General features: G+C 45.1%; 1 protein-coding gene across 5 annotated transcripts in view; it reads left to right on the top strand.

Moving 5' to 3' along the window:
• CTBP2 (C-terminal binding protein 2) overlaps positions 1-25818 on the top strand; it is a 130860-nt gene that overhangs the window by 50954 nt on the left and 54088 nt on the right. For 4 of the 5 annotated variants that reach the window (XM_058840659.1, XM_058840661.1, XM_058840663.1 and 1 more), the window contains exon 2: positions 24119-24278. In XM_058840659.1, coding sequence (XP_058696642.1) covers positions 24221-24278 — 58 coding nt within the window. In that variant the 5' untranslated portion in view covers positions 24119-24220. Of the gene's footprint in view, positions 1-9358; positions 9899-24118; positions 24279-25818 lie in introns of those variants that run through there. The other variant, XM_058840658.1, reaches the window with a different exon arrangement.

The raw sequence follows: 25818 nt of genomic DNA, 5'->3' as shown, positions 1-25818 counted from the left end.
GGAATTGAAAAGGAAGTGTTTCCTGCTTTAAGCTAAGTTTTAATTTAACCTAATTACACAATAATGCAATCGGTGTTTAGTTAATCATGAAAGGTGAAAATTCAGCAGCAAGGCAGGAGGCACATCCTCATCCAGCACATGGTGTGAGCTCTGCGGGTTGGCAAGGAAATATGGAATTCCTGGCTTTACAGGTTTATATCTAAGTGACTCTCCGTGTCCCTTCATGTGCTTTTCCCTCTGGGACTTTTCCAGAGCTGTGTTTAATACAGAACTGCTAGGACACCCGTGAGTTATGGGATAATAATTCCGTGTCAGATACTGTGAGAGTGAAGCTTATTTTACAAGAATGCCCTTTGATGGAAGTAGGGCCCCTAATTCAAACTTGAGTGCGTTCTGAGAGACATCTACATGCACACAATAAAATCCAGGGAGAACAATTTGCATAGAAAAGCCAGGAAACAGCTGGGCTTACAGACAGCTCCGATTTTAGGGGTGGTTTTCTGGGGGAACAAGGGAAGAGTCAAGCAAAAGAATGTAAATCCAGGCCATTTTTGAGGATTTTTAAATAATATTATATATGTTGGAATAATTTTTAAAAACACAGCTGTGTGCTGGCTGCCTAAACCAGGTGGTTTTACCTTACATTAATATTTAGATTGTTGTTCTTTGTAATTATCAGCCAGCAGCAATGGTAACAGACACTTACTTGTCTGGCTCATATATGTCTGTATTTTCTCTTACTTTAAATTCTTTCCCATAGATACAATTCAGTACAATCAATGCCAACAAAATTATTTTGAAAGCAGATTAGATTAAATATCTCATCCCTTACGGAGCTTCCCATTGGCATGTGAGGCAATCCTTAGAGAATTAGGATTTGTTTCAGGGACAGAAATGCTCACATGAGATTGCACAGCCTCTTGCTGGCCATTTTTTAAAAAAATATTTGACAGAAGTTCCTGGCCAGGCTAAATTTGGGGAGGTTGATGACTAACACCAGAGAGGGGAAAAAAGTCTTGCTGGTGACTTGGGGCTTTCCTAGAAGGATGTCATGGGATCACAGAGTCCCAGATTGGTTTGGGTTGGAGGGGACCTTAAAGCCCATCTAATTTTAACCCCTGCCATAGGCAGGAAACCAGGCTGGGTCAGGCTGCAGGTCAGGGAAGTGCTGGGATGGGACAACTGTGTGTGAGCTGGACCATTCCCAAATCCCTGCTGACTGGTTTCTGCATTGGGAATATCTCAGATTTGGCATTGATTTTAAGTGGAAGTGTGCTGTTCTTTGGTGCTGATTTAAATCAAATCCTTGCCCTTACAGAGCCAGAAGGATGTTTTGAACTGGGAGATGAAAGGATGGTGTGGGCAGCTGTGGGTTAGAGTGATGGGATTTGCACTCTGGGCTGCTCCCCAAAATTGCAGTGCAGGGAAAGCAGAACAGCCTCAATCCCCTCGTTTCTGTCTCTTGGACACCTTGAAGCATCAACCCCATCACCCAGAGGCCTGCCCACACCCACACCTGCTGCTGAAACTGTGACAGCACTAATGGCTTCACTGGTGGCAGCTCCAAGTGAGCCTTTCTTCCCTGGATTTTGGTGGAGCTGGCTGGTGTCCACCCCATGTCCCTCTCTGCAGGGGTAGAGCCAGGTCTGGTCGTGCACAGCAGGCATCTGTGGGATTTGGACCTCAGAGTCTTGGAAACAGGATCCTACCTTGCCTTTACATTGTGTTAAAGCAGATTTGTGCCTAATAAATGTAAAGTCTCAGCCTCCCCCTGCTCTGCCTGTGACCAATCCATGGTTTTTATAATCAAGAATAAGCCCCAATACTGGAAAACTGCCCACCAGAACACTGTGATTCCAGATGGTTTAGGATGATGATTTTGTATAGGTTTATTAGGGTGATTTGGTATCTTTGCTACTTCATATAGTTGTTGTAGCAAATAATTTAATGGAAAATGAGTGATTGCTGTGAGTCTGGGAATAAAGTTTGGGAGTTTCCTATTGTTACTGCTTTTTGTTGGCTTTATTTAAACCAGGAGTCACTCTTCCTAGCAATTCATTTCCCCAGCCCAGCAAAAAAGGGAAGGGGGACGACACAGTCAACAGTGATTTATTTCTTTAATGCATTTTTAATAAGTAGACCCCAAGAACAAAGCAGTGGTGCATAATTACATTACCCTGGCCCCAAAACTTGGGCTGTTCCCGCTGTGGGCGGGTTATTTAACACCTGGGGAGTGTAAGTGAGTGCCCTGCTGGGCTTGGAAGCTGGCACTGACTCTGGGGTTCACATCCAGTCTCTAGCATCACTCACCCAGTTTGTGAAATGTTTTTGCCTGGACTTTGCACCCGGGGTTCCTGCAGCTCTGCTTCCTCTCCTGTGTCCTTGCCCTCCCTCTCCTGTACCCTTCGTGCTCTTCCTTTGGAGGACAGGCTGCGTGGAGAGGCAGGAGCTCCTTTCCAGATTGCAGTCTCCTAAATTAAAGCAAGCCAAATCGATTTGAATATTACATTTGCCTACAAGGACCTCCTGCTAACTTCTGTGTTTTTCACAATTGTGTTTTCCTGGTTTTGTTTAGTTTTTTTCATCTTTATCACTTCCCTGCTGCTGACTACAGGAGCTACACAACAGAGCAAAGTGTGACTAACTAGCTGCCTGCACAGGGGAAAGAGTGAGGCTGCTTCTACACATGCTGGTGATAAATGCACAGAGTAAACAGAATGGAAAAGCGGAGAAAAACAGCGCTTTTTTTTCTACAATCTCTTTTTCTTTTTTTATAGCAATGTTAGTCATTCCTTCCAGCAAGTACAGGTTAAAACAGTTTCCATCATGAGATTTCTTGCAGGAGAAGCAGTATCAGCTGAAAATTTGTGCTTCATTCTGAAATTGATTTTAACGTCTCTTGTTTTAAGAAAATCCAAAAAATGTTTTTCCTCTTATTTTCGGTGTCTCCTTTGGTTTGACAGCAAGTCACAGAGATGCAATTTTTCTCTTTCTCCCATGTCCTGTGTCATCTTGGCAGCTATTTCCTATCTCAGTTGGGAGGGAAAGCATTTAATCAGTGGGAAAGGGGCAGGGGGATTCACCCAGAAATAGGTTTGAAACTGGTTTTAACTTTGGTTGAAATGGAGTAGATTCCATATGCCACGGTCCCTTTAATTAAGGGATATCGTGCCCTTGTTTTAAAGCCTGCTGAAATCAGTGGAAAGATGCCACGGACTGCAAAGGGCTCTGGAGCAGGTCCAGTCTCCTTTTGTGGTATAGAAATGCTTCTTCAACAGTTTAAGAGCTTGGAGGGGCTGAATCAGAAGCCAACAAGTGACCTGCTCATGTATTAGGTCAGGAAACTGATTCAGGGGCTAATGAACAGCCCTGTTTTCTCTTCATGTAGTGTTACAGCAGACCTGCTTTCCTATTTTTCCTCCAAGTATCCCAGCACGGCTTTGGAAAGGGAAGGGAAATCTAATTTGTGTGTAAATACAGTATTGTGGTGTTTGTTTAATGCCTTTGTTTGCTTTGAAGGTTCGTCCCATACTAATGAATTTACAAAACCTACATTATCCATAAAACTGTCACTGGTGCAGAATCCTGTAATAACTCAGATAATGTATTTAAACCACGAGTGAGTTTGCTCTATCCTCCAGTTGATAAATTGTGTAGCTTCATTTGGTAGGAATCAGCAATTTTATGTGGCAATTAATTTTAACGGCAATAGGGAGCCAAAGGACTAAATTTTTATCCTTGGTTTTCTGCACGTGTAGGGGAATATCCTCGTATTTACTGTTCAGGTTTCTGCCCTGGGATGCAGTGTGATGTGCAGGGAATGTCACTTTACAGGCATTATGGCCACACTGCTCCAGCTCATGGTCCAACCCTCCAGATAAACCATTTTGGGGATTTTTCATCCCTTAAAATAAGTCAGAAAAAGGGCAGATGGCCAAAAAATTCCCTCCCCAGGATCTGTGTTGCTCTACCCCCTCTCTCCTGCAGGAACTTGCTGGTTGCCTTTTTTATTGTGTAAGTCACTACCATCAGGGATGATGCCAAAATCATGAACTTGGAGTCAGAGAGGAAGAGATCAAGCTTTTCTGAAGTGATTCCCATTGTTTGTTTTCCCTTTGCTGGTCTCTGATATCCAGCCTGGAAACATCCCGTTTGTACAGTTGGCTGGGAAACTGTAATTGTGTAGGATCTGATCTGGGAACCAGGAAAGCCTTAATTCCAATCTCAGCTCCTGCCACCAGTGTTACATAGTGGAGCAAGTCATTTGACTTGATAATTTATGTCTGTGACACTGAGTGCATCCTCAGCAGTGTGCAGAAAGCACCGGAGTTCCCCTAAAGCTAAAATCTGTCTTGTGGCAATAAAAAATGCCAAGGGAGGTAATTTGAAAGGGATTTATTTAGGATGCTCATAAGTAACATCCACTTTTGGGGGTTTTGCTGTTTGTGAAACAAGCTGGAGAGATTTGGGGGCATTGCTGGGAAAAACCAGACAGACATCACTGAACTCGTGGGGTAAATAAGGGTTTTATCATAGACCCAAAGGTGCCTGTGGATCCTGAGCCTCCTGTTTCAGGTGTTGGTGTCCCATGACTGTGGAGCCACTGGTGTCTCCATGGGTGCCACTGGTTTGTCCGTGGCTGGGTGTGGGTTTCCAACATCATTTGTGTTACAGCAGTTCCCAGAGTGGAGTGATGGCTCCAGAATGAGGTTTGAGGAAGTTATGAACAAGGTCATGAGCCTGATGGAAATTTCATTTTGTTCCATATTTATTCTGCTGTTTGGGGCTGCACAGAGCTACTGGTCTGTAAAATGAGGTCGCAGCCAGGCAAGAAAGTTTGGGAGCTGTTGCTTTAGAGTTTGGGTTGAAATTAATTATTTGTGTACCTCAGAGAGTTGCACTGGTTTTTAAACAAGGCAGCTGGGTTAGAAAACAGTGGGAATTCATTGTGAAACACTTTGTGTGATGGCCAGCACTTGAACCTTGAGCTCCCTTGGTGCACCACCAGCCAGAAATTTCAAATTGGCTGCTCAAAGTTGGCTATGTAGTCACCCAGATATTTCATCACGTTATTTCAGAAATCCCAGTGGCTCCAAATGCTCCAGGGCCATGGAGGAGTTCATTGTAGTCACAGTTGGAAAAGTTGGTGTGTTGTAGCTTGTGTTATACTCCCACATGTTTAGACAGGAGAAAGGTGGATACAGAAAGGAAGGCCAGACTAATACTGGTTTGAGAAGGAAGGGTCTAACCAGTGTGGAATTGCATGTGAAAAATGCAATACCAAAGGTGTCAGCTTAGTGTCTTCAAAGGAAAATATTCTCTCATTTTTTCTAAGATGAAAACACCTATGAAGTAATAATCTTTAAAAAGCTGAGTCCTCCTCAAACACCAACTCAAAATGCCGATAATTTGTGGAAAGGAAAATCTTTATTTGCATGCACAAAACCTGTGGGCTGTCTAGAAACCAAAAACCTGATAGAACAGCTGAGCCAGGTGCTTGAAAGTGCTTTTCAAGGGGATTTTTCTGTCCAGGTGCTTGCATATGCTTTCCAAGGGGGATTTCTTTGTTGGGCCCCTTTTCCTGACATCATCCCCATCACCTATTCCCTCTTTTTTCTGCTGTGAGCTCTGTGATGTCCATCAGGAGGAGGAACCATCCTCCTGCTCTCCTGGTTCAGTGTTGCAGAATTATTTTCAAGGTAAATGTTTATATGCAGGCCATGTTCATGAGAAATGTTCATCTCTGAAGTTTTTGAGTCGTGCAATGCTGACTCTGGACATATATTTGTTTTTGTATTTGTTGCTCCCTTCTGAAAAAATCTGAAACAAATATGTCAAGGTGTTCTGCTTAAGCTGGAATTGCTAATTCATTTTCAAATTGCTGTGCTTTGGGGATATTTGGTGGAGGGAGGAAGAAGAGCCCTCCCTCACCATCCCTGCCCCAGGGATGCCATGTGGAAAGCTGCAGGTTCTTCCTACTCCTCCAGCTGCACACTCAGCATTTGAAGGAGAAATTTTGCCTCATTTTTATGGCTTGACTTGTGACTTTATTGTTGCATGTTCTGAGTTCCAAGGAGGAAAATAAATAGCAGGAAAGGAGAGTAGGGTTTCCGTATGCTTCCTGCATCTTGGGAACCTGTGCTCCATGTTAGCTGCTGATAAGGAGGTTTTAAACCCACAGGTTTTAAAATGCGGCACATATTTAAGCACCAGGGAAAATAAATGCATTTTTTTTGTCTCTAAAATAGCCATTCCCTGGCAAAGACTGTGCCATTTGGAACTCCTCTGCTCTGGAGAGAGCTGGTGTTGTTCAGCTTGGAGAGAAGGCTCTGGGGAGACCTTGGAGTTCCTTCCAGTGTCTAAAAGTGCTCCAAGAGAGCTGGAGAGGGGCTTTGGATGAGGGCCCAGAGTGACAGGACAAGGGGGAATGGCTTCAAACTGACAGAGGGCAGGATAAGATTAGGTATTAGTAAGAAATTCTTCCCTGTGAGAGGGATGAGGCACTTGAAGCCCAGAGAAGCTGTGGCTGCCTCATCCCTAGAAGTGTTCAAGGCCACACTTGACATGGCCTGGAGCAACCTGGGACAGTGGAAGGTGTTCCCTGGTGGGAATGAGACGAGCTTTGAGGTCTCTTCCAGCTCAAACCAGTCTGTGGTTAGGCTGTAGCTCTGTGTGTATGTGCAATACTGCTGGTCAAGGTTTGAATAAAACCCCTTCATCCACCTCTCACTTCAGTCAATAAAACACGTTTTGATTAGGAGAGCCTTATGTCCATCCTGTGCTCTGTCAGGTGCACCTTCCTGGTCCTCAGGAAAGGCAGTGTTCATGACTCACTCCCTACTCAGCTTTGAAATGCTGCAGCTTCCACATTGCTCCTTCCTGCACTCTCCTCTTCATTCCCCAGATTCAGCCTACTCTTGAGAGCTTTGCGTTTTTAGGGAACTGAGGAAATGGATCCCCTGGGTTCCTTTGGTGACACCATGACCGTGGGTGCAGATGTTTATGTTCAGGTGTCCCAGAGCTCCTCCCTGCCTGCAGTAGGCCCAGGTTCACGTTGATATTGTCCAAACCCCAGCCTGTGTGACCGTTCTCCTGCTGGCACTTCAGGCGGTGCCTACGAGTGTTGGCAGCCGCGGCACCGCCGCTGCTGTGGGCTGCCCCAGAGCAGTGATTGTGTTTGTCTGCTCCCTAGCAACTTGGTGTGCTGCTTCAATTACAAAGGGCTCAGAAAAACGCGCTCCATCTGGTTTTCCAACCCCAGATGCGACCACCCCAAAGAGTGATCTAATTCTTCTCTATATAGACTTAAAAACTTCTCACCAGTTGGTGGTGCGGGAAATCAAATGAGAGTCCTTAGGAGCAATAAGATCCACATGGTGGCCTAATTGCACATGGAGCTACACTGCTGCTCCTGCTCCAGTGTGTTTGCAATGCTGCTCTCCAAGGCGTATTGTTAGGCGAGGGGAAAACCCACAAATCTTAATTTGAGAAATAATTTAATGTGGGCCAGTAATTAGTTATTCACGATAGGGGCCCCTTCGTGTCTGGTGTGGTGTGTAAGGAGAAGGCAGGCAGGGCTCACAGGCAGCCTCGGTCTGTAGGCCAGGGGATGTGGAAAGGGAAGATATCTCATCCTGCTTTTCAGTACAGCCCTTTTAGTCTACATCAGATCATCTGAGAGTGTTATTCTTGCTTTAATGTGGTTTGGGTTTTTTTTAAATTAAGACCAAAAAAATCGTGCTGTTTTCCACCTCTGCAGACTGAATCAGGATAGGACAAGGGGGAATGGTATTAAATTAAAAAGGGGAGATGTAGGTTAGATACTTGGAAGGAATCCTTCCCTGTGAGGGTGAGCAGGCCATGGCACGGGGTGCCCAGAGAAGCTGTGGCTGCCCGTGGATCCCTGGAAATGTCCCAGTGCCAGGCTGGATGGGGCTTGGAGCAACCTGGGACAGTGGAAAGAGTGGAAGGGTAGAGCTGCATTATCTTGAAGGACTCTTTCAAAGCAAACCCCTCTATAATACTGTGATTGTGGGAAAGGAGAAGCAGAACCCAAACTGGGGAGGTACTGAGGAGTGGGAGAGTATCACTCAACCTTGACAGAATGCTAAAGCATAAAATTTCCTCCCTCCTCTGTTCTGCAGAAGATGCTGTCCTGAAATTCCTTGTTCAAGAATTTTTGCTGGCTTAGGGCTTGGGATCAGACCCCTACCATTTTAAGTTTGTCTTGAGGTGCCAGCAGCTCATCCTGCCTGGCCAGCATTGCGCTCTTCTACTCATGAAGAGTGAGGGAAAGTCTGGAACCAGCTTCCTACACACTTAAAACTTGGGACTGAGTTTAAACGAGAGGGTGCCAGCCTTAAACACTCAGCCTCTTGGAGCGAGCTGTGGTTCACAGTCAGGGGTGTTTTCCGTCGGGGTTTCCTGTGGGAGCCCCGTGCCGCGCACAGGAAGCGCGGCCAGGCCCGCGGCCATCGGCCTCCCGGGCGGGCAGAGGGAGCGGTGCCAGCCCCCGGCCGAGGGCAGGACAGCCCCGGGCAGCCACGGAGGAGAGCCCAGCTGTCCACAGGAAAAATAAAAAGCTACAGAAAGGCACGACCTCTTGGGACCCATGTTTTGTCAACAAATCAAGTGGGCGCTATTTTAAGCCGCTATGTACCTCACGCTTCCTGTTTTTCAGAAGAAACTTCTTGTTTTTTCGCTTTTATGTTGACGGATTTATTTTAACGGCTTGTTCCTGAGCCAGTGTGAAGGACTTTTCCCTCCCGTGAGGAGAGAGGGAGGCTCCCTGGGTCTGCCAGGGGGAAGGGCACCCTCATCCCCCTGCTTGGAGGGTTGCTGGGTGCACCAAGGGGACTTGAAGGTGGGCAGCTGTGGGGCGGCTGTCGAGGGGACGGTGCTAAGCTGAGCCATGTGTGGTTCTCTTTCGAGGAGCAGTGGCCCAACCCGTGAGGACAAAGTAAATAGTGTTCATTTCCTGCTGACCTTTTAACACCAACAGATGTTTTCTCTTACAAGTGCCATAGGCCACTTCAGTCCCTGACCTCATCAAGTGGGCTGCTGCCGTTTTCATGCTCAGCAGTCTATAAAACTCCTTATTTAACCTGTTTTGCTGAGACCTGCCTGCAGAAGTGGATCTCCTACCTTGGGCAGGACCTATGTGCATTTAGTATTTCTGACTTTCTTTTCTCTGGATGGACCAACCACTTCCTCCTGATTTTTGTCCTCTGTGGAGGATGGCAGATGTTTCCTGTGATGGGCTCTATCAGGCAGCTGGGGGAAGTGAGTTTCCCTTTATAATATTTTCCCTAGCATTGCTCGCACAGGTTGTATTTGAAACCCCAAGGCTGGAGCAGTCCATCACACTTATCCCTGTTTGTGGTGATTGAGCAGGATGAATGGGATCTTAGAACCATCTCCAAGCTCAAAAAGTAAAAGAATGGCAGTGCTGGAGCTGGGTCTTTCATCTGTGTGGAGCCATCCCAGGACCTGCTGGTGCCTTCTCCTCTCTGCCCCATGGGTCTTGGTCCTGCTCAAGGGAATCAAAAGGATTTCAGCTCCATTCCAGATCTCTGCTTGGAGATCACATTGGTGTTGCTCTTCTGCCATGGTGTCTTCCTCCCTCCCACATCAGCTGTGGATGGTGATGGGTGAGGATCTCTGCAGGAATTTAAGCAGTTTGGAATGCAGCTGTGGTGAGAAGAGCAGTTAAGTTCTCATTCCTGACATGGGCCAAGGAACACGCAAGTCTGGCCATGATTTGTGTGCCCAGAACATCAGAGATGCTAGTTCATCCAGGAGACATTAAAAGGTGATTTCTCTGGTGGATTTCCTGGCCAGAGCCTGCGTTCTTCTGCCAGTCCTGCCTGGAGACCATGGGAGTGAACTCTGCAGTGAGGTAATGGAGGAGGGAAATGTGGAGGCTGACCAGTGTGTGTGCCACCAATTCTTTTGGGACCTTCCCGTATTGGTGAAGAGCTTTTTTCCAAAGTTGATATGGCAGTAGTGTCTCATGGGATGTCATCAAGCAGGATGAGGTGTCTGTGTCTGGATGAAAAAAGCCCCTTGTGCTTGTGGACCAGTTTATTTGCTGTGCTGTGTGTGCAAAACTTGTCCTGGGTTCAGAGAGCAAATCCCAGAATCCTACATTGGCTTGGAAGGGAACTTAAAGCCCATCCAGTTCCACCCCCTGCCATGGGCAGGGACACCTTCCATTATCCCAGGTTGCTCCAAGCCCTGTCCAACCTGGCCTTGGACACTTCCAGGGATCCAGGGGCAGCCACAGCTTCTCTGGGCACCCTGTACCAGCTCCTCCCCACCCTCACAGAGAAAAATTTCCTCCTAATCCTTTTGGTCTTCTTTACCTTTCATGTGGGGGACATTTGAGGTATGAACAATTAGCAATATGTTATTCAGTTATTGTGTTATGCATCTGGAAAGGGATGTATGTTAATCCAAAATTCACAGATTTGCCTTTATAGACTCTTTTTTAATACCATACTGAACATAAACTGATAGATTGTCATCCCAGGTTGTCACTTGTTGGATTTTTTTGTCTTTCTCTAAAGAGATACTTTTTGTTTTCTATTGTGTTTTCTATTTGTTTTTTTCAATACTCTCCCTCTGTGCTTGGGGAAAGATGTTCAGAAGTTTTATTTCAAGGGTTGTGATTCCATCCAAGAGCAGCATTTCTGTGCAGGACAAGGGGAAACAAACCCTCTGTGAGTCAGGTTACTCTCCTTTTCCTGTTAAATCAAAAAGAGAAGAATGCAAATTCTTAAAAATTCCTGACTACTACCCAAACATTACCATTTTTAGAGTTTCAAGTTTGGAGAAAATGACTCACAGGCACTTTTAATAAAGGATTGCTCAAAATAGAGTGGAATGTGATTCACATTAAAGAATGAAGACTCAAGAGAGGCAACGAAGAAGCCTTTAACCTGATGCTCACTCATCCCCATGAGGATATTGGGAAGGGGATGGTTGGGATTCCCCTCATGGCCCCTGGCGTTGAGGGAGCAGCGTGCAGGGATCCTGCCCATCTTGTTTGCTGGGTTTTGTTGGTCAGTGTAATTAGGCAGTGCCTAATTGTTGAAGGCAACCCTGAAGATGACACCTCTGAGGCTGAGGTAGAACCAAATCTGCAGTTACAAACACACCTGCCTTGTATTCCCCAGCACTGAGTGTGTGTCCAGCACCACACTGGGCTGTTCTGAATTTTAGGGTCACCATGGCAAGAGGGGTGTCCCATCCACAGCAGGGTGCTGCCTGGAGGGGCTTGGAGTGAGGATCCAGAGCTGGCTCTACCTGAAAGCGAGGAGTCACTCAGAAAAACCTTGTAACACAAGTCCTGTGAGAAGAATTGCTTAACAAATAGCCAGATAATCTAGTTTGCCTTTTCCACAGTGTTTTAGTTTGCCCTGCACTGGCGGTCAGCCTTTCCTAGGTTTAACCTTGCAGAGATTTTATCTTGCCAGTCTGCAGAGGTTGTGGAAGGCTGTTGGTTGTGGAAAGCATCCCTGACTTACCAAGTGGATTACTGGGCAAAATCAATTTTACTTGGTACATTCATACACTGAAAAGCAACATAATAGTGTCTGCTTTGCTTCCACACCAGTGAAGGAGAAATGCCCCAACATGTGCTGGAGACCCTACACGAGTCTGAGAGGCAACTGAGTGTTCTGGACCATATCCATCACCAGTGTATTTCTGACAGCATCGTTTTGGCTGACTGAGCAGGACCTGCAGAAATGCCTTAGGTGTATGTGCTGATGTATATTTTGTGGCTGTCTCTACTTAAGTGCTGTACATTCCCCATGAGCTATGAGAGCAAGGACCTTCCCCGTGCTCCTTGCAGCTTCTTCTGTTGATATATGATGTTTTCCCTCCTTTTTGTCAAAGTGTCCTCTGTCCCAGAGATAATGCAATTGCTATTCAGTGCCGTGCAAATACTCTTTTGTATTTGTATCTCTTTTCTATTTAATTATACTGTATAAATGTCCTCGGTAAATTTGATAAGTTGGGTGAAGGATATTGATTTTCAAGTCTCTCTTGTACTGGGCTCCTTGTAGTAGCAGCAGCTGTTCCCCAGGCCTGTTTCCTGAGGAGGTTTAGAAGGTTCAGTGTTTAAGTAGTTATGGATAACAAAGGAATTTCTTTCTCTACACTCACATTTGATCTGCTGATTGCAGGGTTTAAGGCCAGAGAGAAAACATTAGTGTTGGGTGCTTTGTTTTTTGAAGCCTTAGACTCACATCATCTGCAAAAGCAGGTGGGAGGGGAAACCAAGAATAGAGCCATTGCCTTCATTCCTGTAAGTAAAGCTACCATTTTGGGATGAAATGCGAGAGGGATGCTCCCAGGGTTGGAAGAGGTCCTGGGGGAGCAGTGGGAGGACCCTGGAAGTGTTCAAAGGCAGGTTGGATGGGGCTTGGAGCGAGCCAGTCTAGTGGGACTGGAACTAGACAGTGTGAAAGGTCCCTTCCAACCCAAACTGTTCTGTGATTCCACGATTCTGGGACCTGCAGCTGGGCAGGGCCCCCTCACCCCTCCATCACCCCGTGGCTGAGGCAGGGCAGGAGGGGAAGGAGAAACCAGCGGGGGTGCAGGGAGGCGGAAAAGAGGGGAGGGAATTTGCAGGGTTAAAAGGGGATGGTCTATTTTTAACTGCAGTTTTGAATGTGAAGTGTCACCGATGTTAAAAAAAGCTCCTGGTAAATGGTGGGGAAGATGCAGGCGATAGTGCAAAGCCAGCTGCAGCTTTTTGAACTGTTAGCTGATGTTTGTGAGGAGGCTGCAAACACTTGGTTCATGGTGATGTCTTAATTTTCCTTTCCTCAGCCCCAGGTCTCCCTGCACAAGTGACTTTCTTTAAACACTGCTTAGCTCTCAGCCTTGTAAGATTATTTTTGTTCTTTAAGAGGCAAAGAAGAGAGAAATACAGATATTTGTGCACTTCCCTTTTGCGCTTGCTTTCTTCGCATTCTCTTGGAATATAAAATGTTTTCCTTTTTTTTTTTTTTGTTTTTTTTTTTAGTGCTGAAAATTGGACGCTGATATTTTTTTTTCTGGCTAATTTCCATGTATTTCTCAGACAGGATTTTTAGCCTTGATCTATAATGCAGGCCTGTGGCTGTTCTTGCTAAAAGTTTGATCCCACCAGGGCTTTCATTATAAATCCTTATTTTTAGTAGCAAATTGCTTTCTGCAAATGTCACCTCTCAGAGGTTTGGGTGGGTAGGGGGGTACTGTCCCTGCATTGCCAGGCCCCACAACTCTCTGCCATCCACCCCAGCTTCCCCAGGATTTGGGAATGGGAGGTTTCGGTGTGTTTGCTGCTGGCTGCACTGAGGCAGGAGGCTGGGGAGCCATTGCTGTCACACCAGTGATCCGTGGGATAATGCATCCCGGGATAATGCATCCCCAAGTCGTGGCCGTTTCTGTCTATTGTGTCACCGATCCGCGCATTAAAGGGACCCCGAGTAGGTGTTGCTACAATAAACCCCAACAGCTCTATAGGAGCCGTCACAGTTCATTGCATCAATAATCTGTGTATTAAGGCGTCCTGAGCAGGCCTGAGCACACAATGGGCCGTTATGGCTCCAGATGAGCCTGTATAAATTTAGGTCAGTAACCTGAGCGTTGTTAAATCCCAAAATTGCCCTGCTACAGAGAGCTGGCAAGGCTTGGAATAAAAATGCGTAGATTATGCAAACCTGGTGGTTGCAGAGGATACTCTTGACTAAAGGTTGGTAACGGGAGAATTATTTCATCTTATGTATTGCTGTTATCTAAACGTGTCCCCTCTCACTTGGCTCCCTCCTTCCCTCTCCTTTGACTGAGTGTGAGCGATGCTGGAAGAGCAGCGAGAGAGAGGCAGGGATGGAGGGATGGGAGGAGCGGGGAGGAGGCAGCGTTCTGCAGCTGAGCCATCCCGGAGCCGCCCCGCATCCCCACGAGCTCTTTCCCACGGGACTTCATGGAAACACTCACACTTTTCCATCCTGCCTGTGCCTGACCCCGTGGGGCTCAGTATTGTCTGGAGCAAGGCAGATCCCTGGTTGTTCCCCAGACCCTTGATTACTCCAAAAGCCACCCTCCATCCTCGTTGCTGACCCATTTCATGATCCAAGCCCTCCTTGGTGCTTGATGCCCCAATACCTGGCTGGGCTCTTCTCCTCTTTGCCGTTCTTTGCATCCTGCCCCTTCCTTCCTTTCTCATTTCCCTCAGACAAGGCCCTTTTGTGGGTAGGTGGAGGGAGAGGAATGCCTCCAGCGCCGGCCGGAGAGCCCGCTTCTCATTGTGGGTGTACGCCTGAATGGAGACGTAGCCTTGAACTCTTGAACTCTCTTTTTTTTTTTGTTGAGTAAAGCTGCTGTGTGCTGAAAACAAACAGGACTCACTCCGATGGAAAGAGATTGTATAGTGGGAACAGATCTCAGACCACGAGAAGGGGGTTTTTCCATGCTTCCATTCTGAGAGTTTCCATTTGAGATTTTGCCAGCAGTTGGGCAGCAGAAGATGAATTAGCTGAGCTGTTAAAGGTATTACACGTGTTTCCCCCTTCCGAGACTTGTTAGAACATATTTTCTTCAGTGATAGTAATAAGTGTTACAAACAAAACACAGTTTTCCCCTTTGAATATTCCTTTACACAGAGCATCATCTACATTAAAAAAAAGTACGTTAAGCAACATGAATAGCTTCAGGCTATTTTATTTCAAGTTGCTAAGTAAGTCAATGCAGATGAGTGCTTTTTATGTAAGAGTGGCTTGTAAATATAAGCAGTAAGATAAGGGCAAACTATAACTCCAAAGATTTCCTGGAGACAGAAGAGTGTCACTGCTGCCTTTCACTATGCCCAGTCCAGGCAGAGATCCCAGGACAGGGATTCAAAAAGATTGAATTTGTGCCATGTGTGGGGGAGTTCAGTGTGCTGGAAGAAAGCTGAGTCTCCTGGTTTGCTGGAGCAGGAGGGGCTTCATCTTTGCTCTTCAGGTGAGCGAGACCCTTCCTCTGGGTGAATGGTGGAATCTCCTGCAGGGCTTAATGTTCCTCCTCTGGCCCTCAACTGGGATTTGAAGAAGTGGGCTGCTGTGGTCTTTTCCAGGCATATGTGGGTGTCCATGTAAGATTTAATTGTCTGATCCTGATTATGGAAGAACTAAGAAATTAGGAGGGAGGGGTAGAATTCCAGACTTGGAGACACTCCAGTTGTGTCCTGTATGTCTGTAGGGCTGAGATGTGGGTGCCACCACACACGTAATTGTCACGTAATGCCCTGCAGCAGCACCTGGTTACAGCTCAGACCATGAGTATGCCATGGCTTTGCCTATAAGGATGTCCTCATCCTTACTTTGTTATTTTTTTTAATCAGGAGTAGTGATACAAGGCCAAGGACTCACAACAGTCTCAAAGACAAGTGGTCCTGGTTGTAGTCTTGGTGCTTTGTTTTGGGCTCCCAAGGGAATGCGCTGATCCTGGGGTGGTTTGGGTTTGTGTTGCTGCTCTTGCTGTTTGGAAGTTTCTACTGAGAAGGAATTCAGGAGTTACTGAATATTGAGTGAGTGTTGCAGGAGTGTTTGCTACGTGCAGATGTTCGGTCACATCCCACAAGGCAGGAGCTCCGGGTGCTGCTGTGGTGCCTCTGCAAACCCCGGGATCACGGGGGGAAGCGGGCTTGGGTCAGCAGCAGAGTCCTGGGCACGGGAGAAACACTGGGGTTCACAGGGCATGGGATGTGTGTGGCAAGAGGGGGGTACAGAGGTTGGGAGGATGTGGCTCTTGGCCCCATGGAGATTCTGGTATGCAGCTCAGGAAGTTTGGCCACCCTGATTACAAACATACGTATATTTGGAGATGTATAGCGAGATATCTGCCTCTTTCCTAATTTGATTTGCATTTATATGGGGAGAGGAAAACCACTGGAGCAGGGGAGTGGGTGGCTTTGTGTGGTCCCCTAGCCAGCAGAAGCTGAAAGCGATGTACTGTTCACATTTAGCAATCTTAGTAGTAACCAGAAGGAGACATCTGAAGGTAAGTGGCCATGTCCTGCCTCTTGGCACTGAGCAAGCTGGATTTGCCTTTGTTCAGCTCCAGAGATGGATGAGCTCTTCTGTCTAGCTCCAGAGATGGGTAATGATGCCATGGCACAATTTGCAGTTGTTCTCAGTTAATCATGTTCAAAATTTAAAACGTAAAGTGCTATTTGTGGGAGTGAAAAGGATAAAGTTTGCTGTGTTATAGTTGGGGGGGCAAAAAGTGAACTGAACAAAACCAAGCCTTGGAAGCAACAATAGCTGCACACCGAAGGGTTTATTTAAGCAGGGCATTTTTTCATAGCTATTTCATCTTATTTTCCTCTTGTCCTTGCTCTTGCTTGCTCATCTATATGCAGCATATGGAAAGGTTGAAAAGTGGCAATTACTAAATGAGAGTCGACAGAAACTGTTCTCCAGCAGCTCCAGATGGGGTTAGCGATGCTGTTCCCAAGCTGCCGGCGCTTCACTCCGCAGTATAAAATGCCCTCTAATGGACAAGTAACTGCATAACTCATCCAACAAACCAGCAAATGCTGATTTTTCTCAGGATTTCTAATCTGTTGTGCTGATTTTGGTGCAGGAGCAATTAATGGATTGAGTAGAGAAGAGCTTTTGCTTATCCAGATGTGCAAACAGTGAAGGTTCACCTTTCTCCAGCGTTGATCTCTGCGATTGGTGCAAGTCAGTAATTTGTAATTTAAGGAATTTGTAATTTAGGGAATTTTGGTGAATCATAGAATGAGATTTTATTTTCCACTATGGCAGGGGCCCCTGGAGAACCTAAAATTATTTCTGTATCTTTTCCTCTTGTTCCTTAAGTGTAGTTTTCCAGCCATTTACGTGCTTCAGCAAGATCGGTGCACATGTTATCAGCGTCAGATACTTAGAAAAACAAGATAAGAGAGGTTGAAGGAGGCCCATGATTAATTAGCAAATAGATTAGGCACTCTCAAAGCTAAGTGGATAATTGGGGTTCAGCTCCTGGTTATTGTTCTGCCTGCCTCCAGCCTCTGCTTGGTGCAGGGTAAGTAGAGCATCAACCTGTTTCACTTCTGGTGCCAGAAAGAGAGATGACAGTTATTTTCTTTAAAGTAATTTTCTTGCTGTCTGTTGGGGTTGTTTGTTTGTATTTCAGCTTTAGGAATGAAAGGAGTGCCAGTTCTGGTATTTCCTAGTTTTACTTGAAAGCTCACAGAGGATTTGTGGAGGGCTATTATTACCTGACAAGGGAGCATTGTCTGGATCTTCTTTTCTCAAAGTCAAGAGCAAATCACTAATGTTGAAAATTGAAACTGGTAAAAGTTGAGAATAAAAGGGATGTCTTACTCCCCTCTTTTTTGTACCATGTGGCAACTTGAATATTGTCAATATTTCAGTTGGTCTTCATAATATCTGTCTGGCTGCTGAGAACCAGTTTGTAGCCTGACACATGATTCTTAGAGAAACTTTTCTAAAAATCCAGTTCCAAACCAAAACCTTCCTCATGCTTTACGCATCATTAAGATGGAGAGGAAGAAAAACACTACAAACCCATATGTCTTTTTTCCCTTTGAAGGGCACCTATATATAATTGTGATTCTTCTTTTCCTGAGTCAACAAGTAGCTTTGATGGAGTAGAACTGCTGAGGAATAATCACTGTTGCTTTCAGGGTCTGTAAGGGATTCAGGATCAGGCTCTCTCTGTCATCTTTGAAGCCTCATTATTTTGGCAGAGTCTGTATCTCGTTGCACAGTGTTTTAAGATGTGGTCTGCATCATTATGTAGCATGTTTAATTTAGCAGCAGATGTGCAGGCTCATATGCCATTATGGTACATTTTGTTCACTCATATAATAGCAAGTTTCTCAAAACTGTTACCACTTCTTCAGCACAAGACTCGTACAGGATGTTATTCACCTTTTCTGTGATGAGGAGTGGAAGAGCCCTTTGTGTGCCACCAGCAGGTGCTCACGTGGGAGTGCTGGCTCTCCATGAACACGTTTAACCTGCTGCCTCTCTGTTTTCCCTGCATCCAGGGAAAACACCTTCCCCAGCAAGTTTCAGGGGAAGGCACCAGGCAGGCAGTTGAAGGGTGAAGTTTTGTTTGGTTGGTTTCTGGGCTGGAAAAGAAGCTGGAGAAATAATTCTTCCTTCCACCCCCAGCAGCATCCAGGCATTCCCACAGAGAAGTCTTAAGGCAGAACATCACCAAACGCTCCATGGCAGCAAAATCATGATAATAACTGCTAAAAACAATAAAGCTAATTAATAATGGCTTTGTAGCAGGAGTCCTGCCCTCACTGTTTTGAGGGTGATGATGGTCTGGGGGGGATGCAGACTGCTGGGAGGGTGTTGAAGTTTAATCCCAGCCAGCAGCTCAGTCCCATGCAGTCGCTCACCCCTCCCGAGGGATGGGGGAGAGAATTGGAAACATGAGTGAGAAAATTCGTGGGTTGTGATAAAGGCACTTTAATAGGGAGAGCAAAACCCTGCATGCAAGCAAAGCAAAACAGGGAATTCACTCCCCACTTCCCATGGGCAGGCAGGCAGGAGTTCAGTCATGGCTGGGAGAGCAGGGCTGTGTCACACATAGCGGTGACTTGGGAAAACAAGCGCCAACACTCCAAACATCCCCCTCCTCCTTCCTCTTCCCCACTCTACATGCTGAGCTTGACACCACATGGTTTGAGATATTCCTGTGTCAGCTGGGATCAGCTGTCCTGGCTGAGTCCTTTCCCAGCTCCTTGTGTCCCCCCAGCCCCCTCACTGGTAGGGCAGTACAAGAAGCAGAGGCCTTGACTGTGTGAGCTCTGCTCAGCAATAACAAAAACATCCTTGGATTATGAACCCTGTTTCCAGCACAAAGCCAAACCACCATCCCACACCAGTTACCACCAAGAATATTACCTCTACCCCAGCCAAACCCAAGGTGTGATTTACAGACAGGGTAGTTCTCCCCAAAAAAATGAGAAAAAGCCTTTTTTTTTTTTTTTTTTTTTTTTTTTTTTTCCCCCTAGCATTCTATTTCACATGCAGTGGCTGAGTGTGTTTAGTGGAGTGGGAGAAGTCAGACCCTGGCCACACAGAAACTCTGTAATTCTTCTTCCTAAGTGAGGGGGTTTGTATCTCTCAGGCATTATTAAAAAAGAAAAAAACAACAAACTATTTTGGGTAATGAAATTCTGTGTTTGTTCTCACTATTTGTGTAAATGTTTAATCTATTTTTGGTTCCTACTGGGCTATTTGGTTTAATGGTGTCTTAACACACTGCGAGCTTCCCGTGTTGTCTTATTGTGCTTTAAAAGACGAGATCCCAAAAACCCGTCCCCAGCAGGACTGTGCTGTCTGTCCCTTCCCTTCCCTTTCCTCCTCCTCTGCAGTCTCAGAGAGAGGGGCAGGTGATGGGGGCTGAGCAGGGCATCACACTCAGGGCTGGATGGGAGGAGGGATGGCAGAGTGTTCTCCAAGAGCTCCTCCTGCATTGTGCCGTCTCCTTTGTCCGCTTCCCTCCCCTGTCATTATCTCTGCGTGTCTCCTGCTTTCTTTTCCCTGCGTTGCCTTTCTTACACCGAACTCTGGTTCCCAGCCCCTCCTGCCCTCCCCACAGCAGCTGAAATGCTGAGCAGTGGGAATGGCCAGAGCTCAGGATAGCAAACACCCAGGGATGCTGACACAGGGCTGGAGCAGTTCACAGCTCCAGGGGCTGCTCTTGCATTCGAATCTCAATTCAAGTGTTCAAATTCAATTCAAGCTTTGAAAAACTGGACCTTCACACAAAGGAGGATACGGGGAGAGCTGCCCATGGCATCAGCGGATTCTGACTTCAACAATTCTGCTTGGGCATCCTGCTCTGCTTCCAGCTGAGAGGTGTGATGTTCTACAGTAATCATGAGTACAAAACCTTCTCCAGAAACCTCTCTTTTCCTGAGAGCCTACAAAATATCCAGCAGCACCATCAAAAGATTTGGACTTGTTGAAGTAAGGAATTGTACCTGTGAAAACAATGTACAATTGTTTGTACATTACTGGGTACACTTCTACCCAGTGTAGATGTGAGGAAAGAAAGATGGAATTTTTCCTTTGCTGTTTGGAAATGGGTCCTTTTGCAGTTTGTGGGGCTGGTAGTTTTCTGCAGTAGAGACTCTCCATTTTGTTGCTGCCATATTTCATAGAGGGTAGAAAATGCAGTCAGTTGGTTTGTCACAGAACAGGGTATAGGGAACACCATCCTGCTTTCCCAAGACTGTGCACAGACAGGGAATGTGTGAGATGTTGTCTCTGGAACACTGGAAAGGGCATCTCTTAATCACCTGCCAGGTTCTGGGTGTTTTGGTGGCAGTGCCTGTGATGGATGCTCTAAAATAGATGTTTCCCACTGGCACAGGTTTCCCAGAGAAGCTATGGATGCTCCATCCCTGGAATTGTTCAAGGCCAGGTTGGACAGGGCTTGGAGCAACCTGGCATAGTGGAAGGTGTCCCTGCCCATGGCAGGGGGTTAGAACTGGTTCATCCTTAAGGTCCCTTCCATCCCAAACCCTTCCATGGTTCTGTGGTTGATGTTTGTGCTCCTGCCCAACCTCCATGTGCCATAAAAAGATGATACAAAAGTGCAAGTCGAGAAAGAGCTTAAAAGATAGAATGTTCTTCATAAAATCACTTTTTTCTCTCTTTTATCTAACTGTGCATCTTATTTTGGAAGATCACCTTTATTTCTTTTAATTTTCCATCAAAAGATGGGATAAAAAATATAATATGGCTTTCTCTGCAGTCATTTTCTGGCTCATGGATTGTGCCCTTTAACAGGCAGCATTTAGAAGCTATTTAAATGTGTTACGTCAGGATTGGGTTTTTTCCCTAAAGTGTTGTATTTAAGTAAATTCCTTCCTTAAATAAATAAATAAACAGCTACTGGGCTATCATCGTGTCCGAGGGTTTTCAAGAGAAGTTACATTTTGAAAGACACTGTTGGAGGCTAACACGGCCATGCAATTACTGTATGTAAATCACTTCACTTGTTTCCTAATCTTGCTGAAGATGAAGTACAATTTTTGTGCGTGTGCCTCTCCCTCTCAAATTTCCTTAGACAATGAGGTTTTCTTGTCTTTTAATTGCTGACCATGATTTTTGTTCTGCCTAGCCTGATTGTGTTTATTTTATGGTGGGGGACATTTAACTTTGTGATTGTTTTGGGATTGGGTTGGCTGTAGAAACCATTGGGGATAGATTGAAGTTGGGTGCACAACTAATTGCGTCTTCCATCCCACTAATGGAAGAACTGCTTTCTTAATTACAGCCTCACGCAAAAGCCAGGGAATATCCTCTTGTTTCTGTGCCCCACACATCTGATTTTCTCCATTTTATCCATCCCTGCCAAATCCTGCCACATTTTTAATAAGTCTTCTGAGCTGGGCTTTTATTGCTGGTTGGTACCACCACAGACACCTGTCAGACAAAGATGGGGCAGTTCATATCATTAGGAAGGAGCTCATTCATGGGCATTACATTAAGCTGTGTGGGACTCTGATGAGCAGTAATTTCTCTGATTGTTATTAGTTTCTTTTGTAGGAAGTTTTCCTCCAGGGAGTAATGCAGGGAATTGAGATGGCTGGGGAAAAAAAAACAACTTTAATGGATGCATTCGTCCATCAGAAAATGCACTCTGTCAGAATTAAAGACACTTTGCAAATTGGTTTTGTTTGGGGAAGTAAAGGGGGCAAGAGTTGCAGCCCCAACATAATGAACCATTTGAGTGTTTTCAGAACAAAATGGTAACTTTTTCTCTTCTGATGTGATTTTTTTCTTTATAATCTGGTACTTCTCCCTGAAATTGGAATGAGATAAAAAAAATCATGTGTGTGTCTGTAAATGTTGATCACGGAAATGCCATTAGCTACTTGGGCTTTAGCTACACTAACAGCTTAATTTTTGTTGCATGAAATACTTCGACTGTACCAAGCTTCTGCCTCCGAATGGAAGTTTTCTGCATCTTCTAGAATGTTGCATCAATTTTTAATATGAGTGGGAATCGTGCTCTTTAGCATCCCTATGTTTAAAAAAAATCAATTAATTATTGCTATAAATCTCAGTGATTATGCTGCAGTTGTGCTGCTGGGAAATTGGCCATTAACTACCAGGAAATCGCCGATCATCCCTTAGTTGGAATTCAGCTGTACCGACACGAGGCTTTTCCTTTTGGAAATTAACTATCAATGTGATGCATAATTGATAACCATTTATAATGATAACAATAATCTCCATGAAATTGTCATCTCAGAGTGCAGCAGCTTTGTTAGAGCCTTTTACCCCTCACATGCTCAGCCCCCTGCTCTGGTTAACTGGGTTTTCTGGGAAGTTATTGGAATGTTTTTAGGAGAGCCAGTGCTGGTGCAGGAGAGTAAAATGCAGAGTAGAAATGCCTGACAGAGCTATGTGAACCTGCAGAGATTCTCCAGAGCATGAGTTAAGTGTTGCTATTGCTTCTCTGCACAAGGAGAAGCAAAACTCCAGGTTACAAACATTGCCCAAAGTCCACTTCTGGATATAAACCTGGATTTTCTGGTGTGGTGTCTTCTCTCGTGTCCTGCATTTCGTGAACCAGACGATTTTTTTGTTTGTCACAAGAATTTTGTTTGCAAATGCTGCAGTGTGAAAATTCTGTTTGGGGGTCAGTTTGAGTGAATGGTGCCAAGTTTGTGGTTACTGCTGGCTTTTCAGAATGTTTTTCAAGTATTTTTAAACCACTCTAGTGTATGTGGGCAGAGAGGTTGGGACTTTGCAGGGTGATACAGATGGCCACTCAGGAGAGGGTTTCTTGCTGTGCTTGCACTCATTTCTCCCTTCCTCTTCCCCTCCTTTCCATGCAAAGCTTCTGAAAAATGTGGTGGTGCTTTGCTTTGCCTCTAGAAATCACAGATTTACACTAATTCTGTTTTTCTGGTGCCATGCAGTGAATGGGGGATGGCTGGTGGGGGCAAAGGCCTTTCTTGAGCAAGATCCCTCCTTGGGAAGGTTTGTAGCTGTTATCAGGGTCATCTGTCTTCACCTTAAAATACAAAAGAGAATATTAAATCAGCAGTCGCATAAAAGCGCGTGTTACGTTGGATTGCTGGAATTCACTTGTCAGCGTGAGGCCTCTTCTTCCACATCTTGATTCATGAATGCTGTTGTGGAACTTGCTTTGAAAAACTCTCACCTGGGTTTTACATCAAAAAAATCAAACCTGGTAGATGTACCACAACAGCACATTCAGAGGCTGCAGCTGAGCTCAGGTCAGTGTTCAGAGATTAAGCAAACCTTTGGCATTCTGTAGGAGCAAAACGTGTCAGACCTGAGAGTATCCATTAAGGGTCTTCATCTGTGCCACCAAAATGCAGAAAACCTTTAGTTGTTGTCCTTTTGGAGAGCATTTCATGTCAATCAGCCACACACGTGGCTTCATGGATCATTTTATCTCACTGGCACTGAAAACATGTGCACTAGAAATGGAGTTTAAGGTTTAAGGTTGGCCCTTCAAGTATGAGAGCAAGGACAGGCTGTGGTGACAGCTGGAATATACATCAAGGTCTTCTTGTAAATTCAAGGTTCATTGATGACTTTTACAGGGCAAGGTTTAAATATGAAAGTGTTTTGTGTATGAAAGTACTAGCAGAGTACAAAGAACTACTTTGCCTGCTTGATATACTCTCTAAGAATCTTTCAGCATCTGTGAGTCTACAGAATAACCTCATGCATTTTATCACACAGATTTTTCAGTCTGAAATAAAACTGGGAAGTCCATGCAGTGCTTTGGCAGTTCTTGTGTACAAGACTGGTTTTCTGAATTGCAGTGAGGATAAAGGTTTGGGGTGCCAGATGTGTGACTTTTGGGGTGCAAACTCAGATCTGTCCTTTCCAAAACCTGCTCTGCTGTTGGGCACAGGCAGATTTCACCTGGTGAGACGTTGGTTTGGGCTGGAAAGGGCCTTACAGCCCATCTCATTCCATCCCCTGCCTGGGACACCTTCCACTGTCCCAGGTTTTGAGCCTCATCCACCCTGTCCTTGGGTACTTCTAGGGATGGGAAGTCAACAAATCTTAAGAATCCTCTCCTTTCCCTGCAGGATCCACAGTGGCGGTATGCACGCCGATTCCTGTGAGTTTTCTTAAGCTCCTGGGGGACTGCTGTGCTTTTTGAGTCAGAAAGTTGCAAAATCCCATCAAGAATGGCACTTGTGGATAAACACAAAGTCAAGCGGCAGCGACTGGACAGAATTTGTGAAGGTAAGAGTGTGCTTTCATTTTTCTGACAGATGATTAGGGTAGAATATCTAATTTTTCCTTGTTTCTTTCATTACTTAGGCATTAAGAGATCCAAATTCAGGGCTGGATTCTCTGTCCTCTCTGTAGGCTCAAAATACATTCACACTGTTCTGGTTACTCGCTTGGAAGTCATGTGTAGTCCTGTGAATAAGATTTTTGTTTAATTACCAGGTCACCTCCTCTTAACCTGATTTCTAGTAAAACAATGTGGTCTGTCCCAATTTAAAAGGTATTTTCTATCATCCTTTAAGAAAATGAGGTAAAATTTAAGAGTTATTGTTCTTGTCGTTTAGAGAACATCGTTGTAACAGCTTTTATTTGGTCGGTGTGTGGGGATCAGGCAGGTTTGCTGCAATTCTTCATTCATGGTGTCTTACAGTGTCTCAGCACAGGTGACTTTTACCTTTGAGAGTAATTTTCCAGCAGAAAAAGGTTTTAGGAAACATTTTCTCTTGCAGCACACATGGTGTAAGTTACTTATGACAGAAATCAAGTGATGGCAAACAAGCTCTGACTTTTTGGTGTACACTCCAATAATTCTCCAATGCTCGTGCAAGTTCTGCCATCAGCAGCAAATGCAGAGCAGAGTTTTATTTTAGGAGGAATATTTCTTCAGAAGTTCCAGTGTTCAGCTGCTCTTGAGGAGATGGATAGTGGCCTGCAGGGTAACAATTTACAGTATTACTTGAATGCCAACGAGGTGAAATAAGATTTGGTGATGGATAAAAGCACAGGATGATGGATAAAACAGGGGAGTTGGGCCCTTTAAAGCAAAATGTATGGGGCTTTGTGGAGTTATCCAGTGTGAAATGCTGATCAGCAGGACAAGGGTGGATTTTGCCTTGATTTTTCTGTGTTACATATTGCTTACTCTACACTGCTGCTGTTTTAAACTCATCCTAAGTTACATATCTCTTTTAATTTTGCTCTGTTAAGTTTGGAAAAGGGGAGACAGAGCAGAGGAGATGAGTTAGGAGGGAGTATCCAGGGTGTGCTGCAGTGTGGAGCTGCCTCTTCTACTGAATGTCACAAACACTCAGGTGTAGCACACTATCTCATCTTCAAAACTTACTTTGAACTTGACTTAAAAGAGTTCTATCAGCTGAGCCTGGATTTTCAAAAGCTGCCTTCCTGGTTTGATGTTTACCATCAGATCTAGTTGCTGAGTGTACAAGAAATTCAAAAGGATCATACGACAAACCTGCTAACAGAGCTTTAGATGTGATTGAAGTTTAGATTATTTTTCTCTGATATATGAGCTTTTTTCTTCTTTCTTGGTCAAAAGATATTCTTTTCTAATCTGTAAATGTGCAGGAGACATAACTTCTTGAAGTATACTTTGTCATTTGCTACTGGGTTTGTAATTTGATGGAAATGATGGGAGACGCTGTTGTGTTGTATTTGGAAGCAACAGACAAGGACTGAGTGTGAGAAGCACTGTAAAAATTACCTTGAAAAATGCAAAAAGCTTTGGATTTGCCAAAACACTAGATTTATAGGA

Source organism: Poecile atricapillus, chromosome 6, assembly GCF_030490865.1.
Source record: "Poecile atricapillus isolate bPoeAtr1 chromosome 6, bPoeAtr1.hap1, whole genome shotgun sequence".
Lineage (NCBI taxonomy): Eukaryota > Metazoa > Chordata > Aves > Passeriformes > Paridae > Poecile > Poecile atricapillus.
This window is presented reverse-complemented; position numbering and strand designations above follow the sequence as displayed.